Source organism: Erythrolamprus reginae, chromosome 2, assembly GCF_031021105.1.
Source record: "Erythrolamprus reginae isolate rEryReg1 chromosome 2, rEryReg1.hap1, whole genome shotgun sequence".
In the NCBI taxonomy this organism is placed as follows: domain Eukaryota; kingdom Metazoa; phylum Chordata; class Lepidosauria; order Squamata; family Dipsadidae; genus Erythrolamprus; species Erythrolamprus reginae.
In genome coordinates this window covers 105265194-105277009 of record NC_091951.1, presented here as the reverse complement: position 1 = coordinate 105277009, position 11816 = coordinate 105265194, and the positions used below count along the sequence as shown (strand labels likewise).

At 46.4% G+C, this 11816-nt stretch overlaps 1 protein-coding gene across 2 annotated transcripts; it reads right to left on the bottom strand.

The window, feature by feature from the left end:
• Positions 1-2171: 2171 nt before the first annotated feature.
• HAND1 (heart and neural crest derivatives expressed 1) lies at positions 2172-9635 on the bottom strand. Of its 2 annotated transcripts, none has more exons than XM_070735844.1 (2): positions 8667-9635; positions 2172-3778 (listed from the first exon to the last, which is right to left on the bottom strand). In XM_070735844.1, the coding sequence occupies exons 1-2, from the start codon at positions 9285-9287 to the stop codon at positions 3677-3679; spliced, it is 723 nt and encodes a 240-aa protein (XP_070591945.1). In that variant the 5' UTR covers positions 9288-9635; the 3' UTR covers positions 2172-3676. The 2 variants fall into 2 exon arrangements, with proteins under 2 accessions (XP_070591945.1, XP_070591946.1); XM_070735845.1 differs by having other exon boundaries at positions 2172-3775.
• Between the last annotated feature and the right edge of the window lie 2181 nt (positions 9636-11816).

The window sequence follows — 11816 nt, the reverse complement described above, 5'->3', positions numbered from 1 at the left end:
ATATTTGCTCTGAGGTTATATTTTACAAACTTTACTTGGTTTGGACCATGTAATGCAGGTTTAAAGTGGCTGCATGGCTTTCAAGGTAAGTGTTAGACTTGCTATGTAGGGAAGATAAAATTTTGCTCCCTTTATGGAAAAGTACTGAGCTAATGCCCCCCCCCCCAAACTAAGCTATAACAGACAGTTGATCTGGATCTTCTCAGCAGTCCCAATGCAATAGTCACTCCAAAGGAGAGGTGTCACACTGACCTGAACATCTTCTAATCTTAGATAGAGGCAAGGTTTGGGTAGGTGGGATTAGGCAGAGTCTGATGCAAAACACAAAAAAGGCAGTCCCCTACCCTTTCTTGACATTTCTTTGAAAATCAACAGGGAGACCTTCCCGAGCCTTTGTGGCACAGTGGTTAGAATGTCATATTGCAGGCAAACTCAGTCCACAGCCTGAAGTTCAAGGCTGACTCAGCCTTCCGAGGTCATAAAATAAGGACCCAGATTGTTGGCGGCAACATGCTGACATTGTAAATCACCTAAAGAGTGTTGTAAAGCACTATGCAGTGGTATATAAGCCTAAGTGCTGCTGTTGCTATTGCTTTAACACTCTAAATCTGGAAGGTTCTTGACTGGGAAAAGCCGTGATAGATAATAGATTACATGTAACGGTTATGCACATGTAGTCAGCATTTAAGTGGCATCAAACATCTGTATCTAAAGTTAGAGGAGACTGCTGTTGTGTGAGGTCTGGTCCCTGAAAGTTTGTGGCAAATATGATGATGCAGTTCCAAATGCCTATAATGTTAGCTCTTGATCACAGAACAAGAACTGCCAATCAACCAAGCAGCTGCAATGGATTTCCTGAGGAGGCTGAGCAGGATACAGAAAAGCAGATGCTGACTGGGGATGAGGGGAATAGTAGCCCAATACATCTGAGCTAGGAAAGGATTATTTAGGATGAGGCACATAAAAACCCTTTAAGAAATTATTCCTGTAACAGAACACATGATTCTGCAGGAATAAAAAGATGTTCAAGTTGCTGAACTTTGGTCCTAGCAAAACTTTCCTGTAAAGTTTTATATTATAACCAGCAATGTATCCCCTAATTTCCACCATTTGCTCCATAGGATGTGGGAGAAACAGCCGAGGCTATGGAACCAGTTATATTAAATTATTGGTGTTGCATGAATTAGTTTTGTTTGCTTTTTCTTAAAACGCTGGATTGGATTAATTGCAGGAAGAGAATCATGTCGTGTCTATTATAGCAATAAATCAGGAGTCTGGTAGCATCAGTCTTTTTTAATAGTCCAGGCAAGTTAATGGGATTCTAGTTACCCACTGTTATTTAAGGGTAGTCTTAATATGACAAAACTCTGTATTAATCTATTGATTCCTCTGGAATGCTCTCCAACTGAAATCACTTTAAATTTAAAAACTCTCATACTGAAATCACTTTAAATTCTCCTCATTTCAGTGAGATATATTAAAGTATTTATTTCAATCTGTGTCAAACAGCTTAGACTAACCTTAGTGCTTAACTTAGTGCTGGTTGTGTTAAAACTGCAAGAGAACAACTCAAAAGCTTCTTTATATGCTAACATTTAAGGAGGTTGTGAATCAGGGTCTGTGTGATGTCTGGGGGGGAGGGAGGGGTGCTGCCTAGGGCTTTCAAAAAAATACTGCTAGGTCTGCAAACTATCAAGCAACTATAAACATTTTCCTCCATAGGACTGTCATATGTGCTTAAGATAGCAAGATGGCATTTAGTAAGATCAATAAATATGAAGCATTTTTTTAATATTACGCTTCTTTCAGATAAATCTGTGTTCTGTACTGTATATATTTGTGTAAATATAATTGACATCATATTTATTTCTTTGAAATACCTCAGCCTCATGTTGCTGGGTAGTTTATAATAGCATAAAAATAGGTACATCTGCCACTGAGGAGGAAGAGAAAGAGCTGAGCTAACAACCTGCCCAGATCATGAAAACCCAAGTTAATTTGGCTTTGGCATCTTTACAGCTTCCTTCCCTGCTGCTTGAATCTAACAAAGATTTCTTGTATACAGTAATTGGTATTTCCAAACACCCCAAGAACTATGGCCAAGCCTAAAAAATTAGACTTGCCTCTCTACACTCCAACATGTCCCGAGAGAAGGGAGAGAAGCCAGGTGGTTATGTTGTTCTTTTTCCATAAAGCTTTTCTTTATTATTATTAATAATAATATTTTAAAATCCTCATAAATACTTGACTTGGCAAACCTGTCTCTTAGGAAGTGGTCATACAGATCTGAGGTAGAAAACCGGTACAGACAATGTAGCAAAGTCACCCACATTAGGTAGTTTAAATACATCCAACATAAAAACAAAGGGGATGGGAGTGGAAGGTTGGGGGGGAGGCAAAAAAAAAAACTGGGGAGAGAGGAGGATGTATTGTTTATTTACATATTTTTATAGCACTAAGCACAGTCCAGCCCAAGGGAAGCATGGTTTGCGTCCCATGGATTTCAACAGGAGGGTAATGGTAATGTGCTTAGCTCTCCCGCTGAAATCAATGGGTGGTTAGAAAGTGCTTAACGGTGGCCGACTGGGCACATTTGCCGCCTCCTTCATAAAAGCGGGAACCTCCGAGCGCCCAGGCCGCGGTGACTTCTGGAAGGCCTTGTCGTTCCCGCGACAGCGCCCAGATCGACGGCGGTACCGGTTTTAACTGGATTAGCTGCAAGAACCGAGACTGGCAGGAATCCGCTCCGACGGCGCTTCTTTGGCGCTGCAGGGAGGGTTGAGGAAGGCAGGCAACGGAGGCCGGTACCCAAGAGTCTCTTCGCCGGCCGCAGAGAAAAGGATCCACCTTCGTCATGCGCGGGCGGCCCGGAAAGTGATAGCTGGGGAGGATGGGAAGGAAGGAGGTTGCCGCAGTGAGGAAATGGGCGGAAGCTGTTTGGGCCGCTGCTTTGGCGAAATCCAGGGACGGACGGAGAGCCCTGTTGCTGAACTAAGAACGGCGGTCCCGTGTTAACTCCCCCCCCCCCCCCACACACACTTCTGCCTTCCTTCTTTCCGAGGAGAGGCGCCTAGACCGCTTCTCCGTTGCTCATTTGGAGCCCTCTCCTTCTCCGAGCACGGAAATCACAGCGGCGTCCAGGCAATCCAAGCAGGCCGTTGGAAAGTCACTCCTCCGGTCTCTATTCAGACTCTTTCAGAGCTGTGGGGGTTTTGCTTTGTTTTAAAGCAGGGGAGGGTCATCTCTGGCGCTTTCGGGCCTTCCGCGAAATCCCCGAGAAAGAGTTACGACGCAGGGCGACGCGCCCCTGGCACCGACAAATTTCAAACAGGGATTGGGAGAGACAAACGCTTGGCTTATCCGACGCGGGGTTCCTAGAAAGTAGAGAGTTGCACAGACAGTGAAGCGCGTGTGTATGAATAGGTTCCGATCCAAGTTCAGCCAAGGGGTTGCAGACTAGTTTTCGGCCTCGCCTCCTCCTTTTGTAGTGTTTATAATATACTCCACCGCGGCTCCGACATTGCACAGGCCCTCCGACGTTTCCAAAGCAAATGAAGGGAGGAGCTGCACGGCAGGACAGGGGGAGAGAGAAGGCGAGCTGCGAAGAGTCCCGTCGGGTTCGGTTCGCCACCGCAGTTGTTGGATTCTTCGTGTCGGAAATGGGAACTTCGGACCGTCATTGATTCAGTTCCAGCGCCCAGACCTGCTGAGGCCATCCAGTCCTGCCCTTAAGCCTTTTTTCGCCTTGACCTAAAGCATGAGAATACCCCACGGGCTGCTGCAGAAAAGTGAAGTGGGGGGTGGGGAGAGAAAGAGACAGAAAAGAGTTATTTTAAAATAAAGCTTCGCCATGATTATCAGACCAGGGGAGGGTCATCAAGAATACAAGAAAAAGCGATACGTCTTTCTCAGTCTCGATCCAACCCAAAGGCATCAATGGAAGGCATTTAAGCCCAGGCCCACCGTCTTTAATCGCATATAAACACATTAAATCTCCAATTTAGCAGCCTACAAAGACAGCAGGCAGTGTCTGACTGCTTTTTGGTTACCTGATGCCTCTATTTGCAAATTGCAAATAAGAACCAAGGGTTCTCCCGCTCTTTTGGAGTATTAGATTATCAGGCAATAAATTCCTTGCTTTTATTAACTGCCTTTTTATAAATATCGAAGGCCGTGTGTTTGGTAAACCCAGCCGGCTCTACTAAATTATGTTCCTTATGAGCCTCTAATTGCCAAGTAGGTTTCAGTAAAAGTTTGGGCAACAGCATTGAATAAATAAGAAAGTTTATACAGGCTCTTAGAAAATGTAAACGCAAAATGTTGAATATGTTTAAATTTTTAGAGAAAAAGAAAAACTTATTTTTAAACAACTCATTTGCTGGATTTTGAAATGTGCCTTTTCAGTCTTTTCTTCCCCCTTCTTCCCCCCTCCAAGGTAATTCAAGAGATCTGAAATTGAATATAGTTCGTTTAAAAGGAGGGAGGGGAGATAATTCACACCCATTGCATACCTCAATTGGGAATCCAGGCCTCGGGACCCCAAAATAGATAAGTGACAGTCGCTTCAAGTATGTATATAAAACACTGTCGTATAATAAACGTATACAATGTACTGTATATAAATAATATGCACAAAAAGCAGACGTGGCGAAAGAGCGATTAGGACTGATCTCTCTCTAATTGTATGGGTTTTGATACAATCTCAACAACAGGCAACACATGCTCGCAAAATCAATCGCGGTTTTCGAACTTGATGCTTGTACTACAATCTAATCCTCAGTCAGCCGAGCTGACTGCAAAGAAAATCTTTGCCTTTCATGTCCCGGGTCGATTGCTGCATTTTCACCATTCCGGCCGAGCCATAGACAGCCGTAGACATTGGGCAGAACAGTTTAGCAAAACACGGGACCAGGGTCTGTTTTGTTTAACGGAATGAGATTCCAGGGAAAGGGGGGGGGGGATGAAATCAAATCCGCAGAGAGCTTCGATTATTGTTTTGCTTGGAAAGACTCCATTCTTGTGAGCATATAAATGTTGGTCGCAAATTGCAATGTATATTTATATGTTGGGGGTGGGGAGATTTTCCAGAAAAACATACCAGCCGGGCAGCATTTAAAACGAAAATGAAAAAAAAATCCATACTCTGGAGGAATTTTCAAACTTTTAATCTCCTTTGAAGCACTAAAACTAAATCTCGGTGGCCGGTCCTACAGTGGGAAGTTTCGGCGGCACAGAAGAAACCATGCAGGGAAAAAAAAGGTAAAGCAGACGTAGTGGCTTAAGAAGAAGTACAAAAAAGAGTAAACGGTTATTGGAGTCCAAAACTCTAAGTGTGACCAAAAAACCCCCCACCAACAACCCACCCTTCTTCAAGCATTGAAATACATCTTAATTCCTTCTCCTCCCCCGTGTTAAATCTGACAGCTTTCCGGCTTCGGAATCCATCCAGACAATCCTCCTTTCCACCCTCAACCCCGCTAAAATTAAATTTCATTCTTTACGAAGAGAAGGGAGAGCAAAGCTTTTTCGCCACCTGTTAAAAGGACTTTTTAAAAGCTTTGGGGAGTTTTAAGTCTTCTTTACCGGTCTACCCGTCTTATTCGGCGGGGACTCCGCCTGAGCCTAAGCCCCGCTTAAATCCGCGCACGGAAGCAAGGGGTGCAGCAGCGTCGCCTCCCTTCCGAGTGTTGCGGCGGTGCCTTACTGGAGAACAAGGGTTTGCGGTACGCTGGGAAGCTTTGGGAGTAACCGCAAAGCCGCATACCATCCCCTTTATTTCCGACCCAAATGCATTTATACGCCGGCTGTGTCTGCATCGCAGAATGGCGGGCAATCGCTAGTAAAGGCTACGCTTTGAGTGGTCGCGTTTACTGGATTATAAATCCTAGTTTGCTCAGTTTTCTGTCTAGGGATGATAGGAAAGGACGCCCTTAAAATGCGTGGAGTTGACGCTTCCAAGAGAGAGAGAAAGAGAAATGGAGGCGCTTCGCTGCAGCCTTTCGGGGACCCCACCCCGTTTTCTTTTCTATTCCCCTCTATTTCGGTTCCGTTCCCCCATCGACATCTTCGGTCTCCTCTCCAGCTCCCCTCGGGTTTGTAATTTTGAACAGAAGTACCCGAAGAAATCACCCACGCTTGGCCCAGGGGTGGGGGTGCGTCTGCCTTTCCTGAAGGGAGAAAACTTTGCTCCGCTGTGCCCGAGGCTTCGGGCGCGCAGGCAGGCGGAGGTCAGGCGGTCCTCAACCACCTTGCAGAGGTCAACTCACCGAAAAGTGCCTTCGGGCAGGGAAAGTGGCGTCTCAGGAGTTGCTGGCTAACAACTCCGGCTTATCACCTCTTGAGCCCAGATGCTCCGGGCAGGGAGGCCAAAGATAGACCAGCTCCGACCTCTTCACCGCAGATTGTGAGGAAGGAAGCGGCAGAAGAGGACCCTGGTCCCGCTAGCTCAGGTTCCTTTTCGAGGGACATTCGCGAACAGAAGCGCCGCTTGGCTTCAGCCACCAAGTCCCTCGCTCTATCTAGTCCTGCTAGACCGCCGGGAATCTGGAGCGGTTCGAGCGCGCTCTTTAACACACGCCACCTCGGCTGCCGCTTCCTCGGCTTTCCCAAAGGGCATCGGGGTCGAAAGACCTGACCCAGAGGGGTCGGGGCAGACACGATTTTGGCAGCCCAAAATCTAACAAGGTGAGGTGAGGCGAGGCGGGATCTTGTAGCGGGCAGGGGAAAGAAGTTTGGATCTTGCAATCCTCCGCCCACGGAGCAGATTTACTGCAGAGCAAGCGGATGCTGGCCTGGGGCCACACTTGCCTATAAGTGGGGCTCACACTATACACTCATCCAGATTGAACTAGTTTTCTACAACATAACGAGTACCCAATAGTAAACTAATGGCCCTACTTGATTTGGCAGTATGAATCCACCCTAGTGCATTCATCCACTACAGAATCACTGCTCTGACGCAGGACTCAACTGGACTTTCAGCCTCTACCTTGAAGGTATTCTTTGCCACGGCTCCACGTTTGACCCAGAAGGCCTTACAAGCCTACATTCTTGAGCCACTCTTTCATTAATTTCCTGGGAGCTGTAGCCTAAGGTGATGAAGAACCCGCCCTTGAAGGAACTGGTACGGCACAGCCTTCAGTGCCTAAGGAGATTACTAGCAGGATGAAACCACCAAGAGATGGGGAATTTTTGTAGGAGTCTTAAGGAAACCAAAGTCTTCAGAGTCAAAACCCAAAACCTGCCAGGACTGAAACAAAGCATCTTTGTCTGTTGAATTTCCATAGAAATATTGCTAGTTGCATAAATATTCCTTCAGAGACAAAGAGAATTGGAGAAGAGCGCCTCTGTGGCTGTGTTGGACAGCAAGTTTAATCAGAGCTAAAGACTCTTAAATATGGTGGAAAAAATACATTTCCACATGTTTCCTTTTTAAAAATATGACAGTATGTTGCAGGAACCCAGAAGCATCAGCTACTTTATAATCCAACATATTGTAGGAAATGTGTAGTTCTCTATGGTTGCTCATATGCAAATTTAATATAAACGGATTGTAGTATCATTTGGGTGGTCACTAAAATTTCATAGTGTTTACTTTACAACATAAAAATGATGGGATGCTGAGTATCTTTACAAAATTCTCAAGTTGTTAAATGTTTTTTTAAAAGATTGGTTTGCAAAACATAATGCATTTCAAACAAGCAAATCGAATTTGGATTTATCTGCTTTGTGAACAAAGTCAGCATCTAAGCACCAGGTTTAACTGTACTATTCAGACACAACGACCACTATTGCAATAGAAATTTATGGCTATGGAGAAGTCTATGGAGATTCTCAACCATCCATCTCAAGATCCTGGTTGTTTGAAAGGTACTTTTTCCAAAAGGCTCCCCCTCCCCTCCTTTGAAAACGTTTCGTTTTTCATCCAAAAAGCTTCTTCAGTTCTTTGAAGAAAGCAGAAGATTTGTAAAGGGGGGGAAAGGAAGGAGGGAGGAAGGGAAGGAGGAAGAAAGAAAGAAAGAAAGAAAGAAAGAAAGAAAGCAGGAGAAGAAAGTCCAATAGCCTTTGGGGGGGGAAGCATCTTTGTGGAAATCTGTGGGTAGGTAGTGCCAAACCAGCTGAAGCTGGACAGGAAGCATGTGCCGATATTTCAATCTCAGAAGTGCCACACGGGAAATAACAAAAGGGATTAAAAATTAAAATTAAAGACATTGTTTAAAAATAAGGATGTGTCTAGTGCCATTCCACTACCAAAGTGTTGCTTGATATTTTAGTGCTTTCAAAAAGACTAAGGCAATTTTCTAGCTTTGTCTATAATCAAGATCTGGATTATAAATGTAATACATTATATTAAATTAAATTTGGGAGGCCTCTTCAAGCCAGGAATGAATGCAGAGGTAGCCACAAGTTCCCGCTACCCGAGGACGCACCCGCTCTTGGCAACCCGCGACTTTGTTTTGTGCGCCGCTTTGGATAGTGATTTGGAGGCGAGAGACCCACGTCCCGACCTTACAATTCAGGACGCGATCTCCTCTAAGCATATGCAGAGCGCCGGCCGAAGTCTGCCTCCCGCCGATCCTAAACAAACGCCCTTCCCTCCAAAGTGCCGCGTGAGCATCAACCGTCTCCCCTCGCCCTAAAAATAAAAACAAGCCCGGCTTTCTTACCGGCTGCTCGCGCTTCCTCTTGGCGTCGCGGGGCTCGGCTTTCTTGAGCTCGGCCTTGAAGCCCTCGGCGGCCGGCCCGTCCTTGGCGAGCACCTCCATGAGGTAAGCGATGTAGCTGGTGGCCAAGCGCAGCGTCTTGATCTTGGAGAGCTTCGTGTCGGCCGGCACGTTGGGGATGCACTCGCGCAGGTCGGCGAAGGCGCTGTTCAGGCTCTCGGTGCGACGCCGCTCTTTGCGCGGGGCTCCAGGCGCCGGCCCGCCCGCCCTCCGCCGCCCAGCCAGGCGCCCGCCCAGCTCCGACGGGCTGCTGCCGTAGGATGAAGAGGGCGAAGCCGAGGAAGGCAGCCCGGACGCAGCGCACACGAGCTCCGGAGGCGGCGGCGGCGGCGGTGGTTGAGGCTGAGGCGGGGGAGACAGCTCGGCCGACGCTGCGCTCAACAACCAGCCCTGCGCGAAGGGCCGCTCGGACGCCGACGCCGCTGCCGCCGAGAAACATCGCGCCGGGGGCGGGGGCGGGGGCGGCCCGAAGAGGAACGGTTCGTGCAGCAAAGCGCTGTGCGGGTGGTGGTGGTGGTGGTGGTGCGGGTGGTGGTGGCCCTGGTAGCTCCCCACCACGTTCATGGCGAGTTGCCTGGCGCTAGGAAGCCATGAGAGGGCAAGCGGGCACCTCCACCCACACACACCCACACACACACACTCACTCCGACCGGCTTGTCTCCTTCCCGTGCTGCTTCGCTCGCGCAGCCTCGGCCCTTTAGTTCCTTTCCTACCACCTCCGCTCGGTCTTTATATACAGCGGCGGGCTTTTGATGTCACGCAGGCCGAGGGGAGGGGAGGGAGGGAGTAAGAGGAGGAGGGGGGGTGAAAAAAAATAGGCGTGCGCAGGCACGCACGGATGCACGCACGCGCGCAAGCGTCCTGGCGTAGCCTGCGGCGAGGAGCTCTTGCTTCTTGAAGGTGGGCGCCCGGCCTAGCCTCGCCCGCCGGATCTTTGACAATGAGCCGCTCTGGGCGGCCTTCCTTCACCGTTGGTTCCGAAGCGCGCGAGCCCGGCTTTCTTCCGGGAGACCGATCCGGAAACAAAAACAGAAAGAATCAGCCTTGTCGACTTTGCTGCCCTGCCGGAGGGGGGTTAGACAGCCCCGAGGAGGCTTCTTCGCCCACCCCCCAGGAAGTTGGCCCGATTTGTCCTGAGTTGAAGACTGATCCTAATGACTCAGTGGTATCGGGTCGCTCTGCTCCCCCCCCCCCCGCGTTATCGGTTCTCTTAACCCGGTGGACCCGCCAGAAACTGACTGCTCTCCGCCGCTCCTCGATGGCCGGGCCAAAAACCGAGAGACCTGGGTAGCTCCTGACCTCTGCTTCGTTGCTGGAATGGCCTTCGACGACCGAAAGCGGATCGGTAGGGCAGGCATCACATACCGAAGCGCGCTTTTCCTGGCGAGGCAGGCTGCGTCTCCTCTAACTTTATTTTATTTTATTTTTAAAAAAATATTTAATTTTATTTTGTAAGGAGTCTTCTCAGCAGCCCGTCTCCGTGGGGTGATTCTCCCAGAGAACAAGGCTGCGATCGCAATCTAAGAGGGAAACTTCGAAATTGCCCCAGGACCCACTTGCAACAAAATAAGAATAAGAATAAAAGACGAGAGGGTTGCTCTAAACTGTAGGGATTTAATACTGTATAGTACTCCTTTTATTTTATTATTTATTTGATTTTTATGCCGCCCATCACCCTAGGGACTCTAAGCTACTCACAACAAAAATAGCATTAAAACCTATTGGAAACTATTTTCTTGGAATCTCGCTTATCCCTGAAATCAATCCACCTAGAAGTTCCGCTGAAGATGGTTTATATTTCAGGACAATTAATTTCACTTCGTTGTAAGCCCAAGGGGAGGGGAGATATTTTAAGTATCCCCAATTAGTATATAATTCCAGAACTTTCCACCAGATCTGAACAGTAATTTGATCGAGGTAACTGTTCCCAGTTTTGCAGTAAAAGGTAGAGGCTTTATCCATATTGTCAGTGGGCCTCTTGTCTAGGTATAATTATTAAGATAATAATCTTAATAATAATTTATAATAATAATAATTTATAAAGTAATAAATAAATAATAAATGCATTCTCTTCCAGCCATTAAGGAAGAAGGGGAATTAAAATTCAGACTGAAATAAGTTTGTAAACCTGAGGAAAAGTGAAAGCCATGTGTTTTACTCTGAAAGGGGAGAGAGAAAATCAATGGCCCTATTAAGAGAATGTTTTTATTAGTGCAATGAAAGGTTTAAATGTTAATGTGCAAGATTTCAGGGATCCAAGTCATCATAAAGACATTTTTTTTGCTACCCTGGAAACATTAGATTTTGGGTGCAATTATCTACACATGCTCCTAAATGTGGAGGGAGGGAGCTCAATTGGACTTTGAGTAGTTCACCGAGGAACTCCCTTGATGAAGACAACAAAGAAAACAAAGTAGGCTGTGGAGTCCAATATTTATTAGAATTGTAATGCTTCTGATCTGTATAATTCTGGTGCTTTGTATGGGGTAGAGAATAAACAATAAAACAAATCAACACTCACAAAGTATTTTTGCTGGAGCTTTTAAAATCAATTTTATTAGAAATGATAAACTGGGCTGCAAAATTGATAAATCGTTCATACCACACACTTTTTTATATAATTGGACTGAACAAATATAGAATGCTGCTTGCATCTTCTCCTGTTCACAAAGTCATAACCAACTAGGAACAAATCTATAATACTGTACACAGCAGTCAGAAATAAATCTAATTACAATCAAAAGGGTTACTTCCTGTAATGCTGGTGCACATTACTACAGTAGGAAAATCCAGACTGGAACATATTTTAACCGCTGTTTGCGAAAGTGAAATTTGGAAGATTCTTTCCTTATTCTTGGCATTTTGGACTGAAACAACAGGGGTTTATAACAGGTCTGAATTTGTTTTCTACTGGTAGGTAAGTGAAATTGTCTTGTGCAAGGCATTTCTCTGCCTGAATGTCACTCTTTGGAATTCTTGGTGGATCAGTCATGCTGCTTCTCTCATCACAGATGATGTTTTCTATTAAAAACAGAAGTAGAAAATTGACCAGGAGAGAGAGAGAGAGAAGAAAATCAAGATTGAATGAAAAAA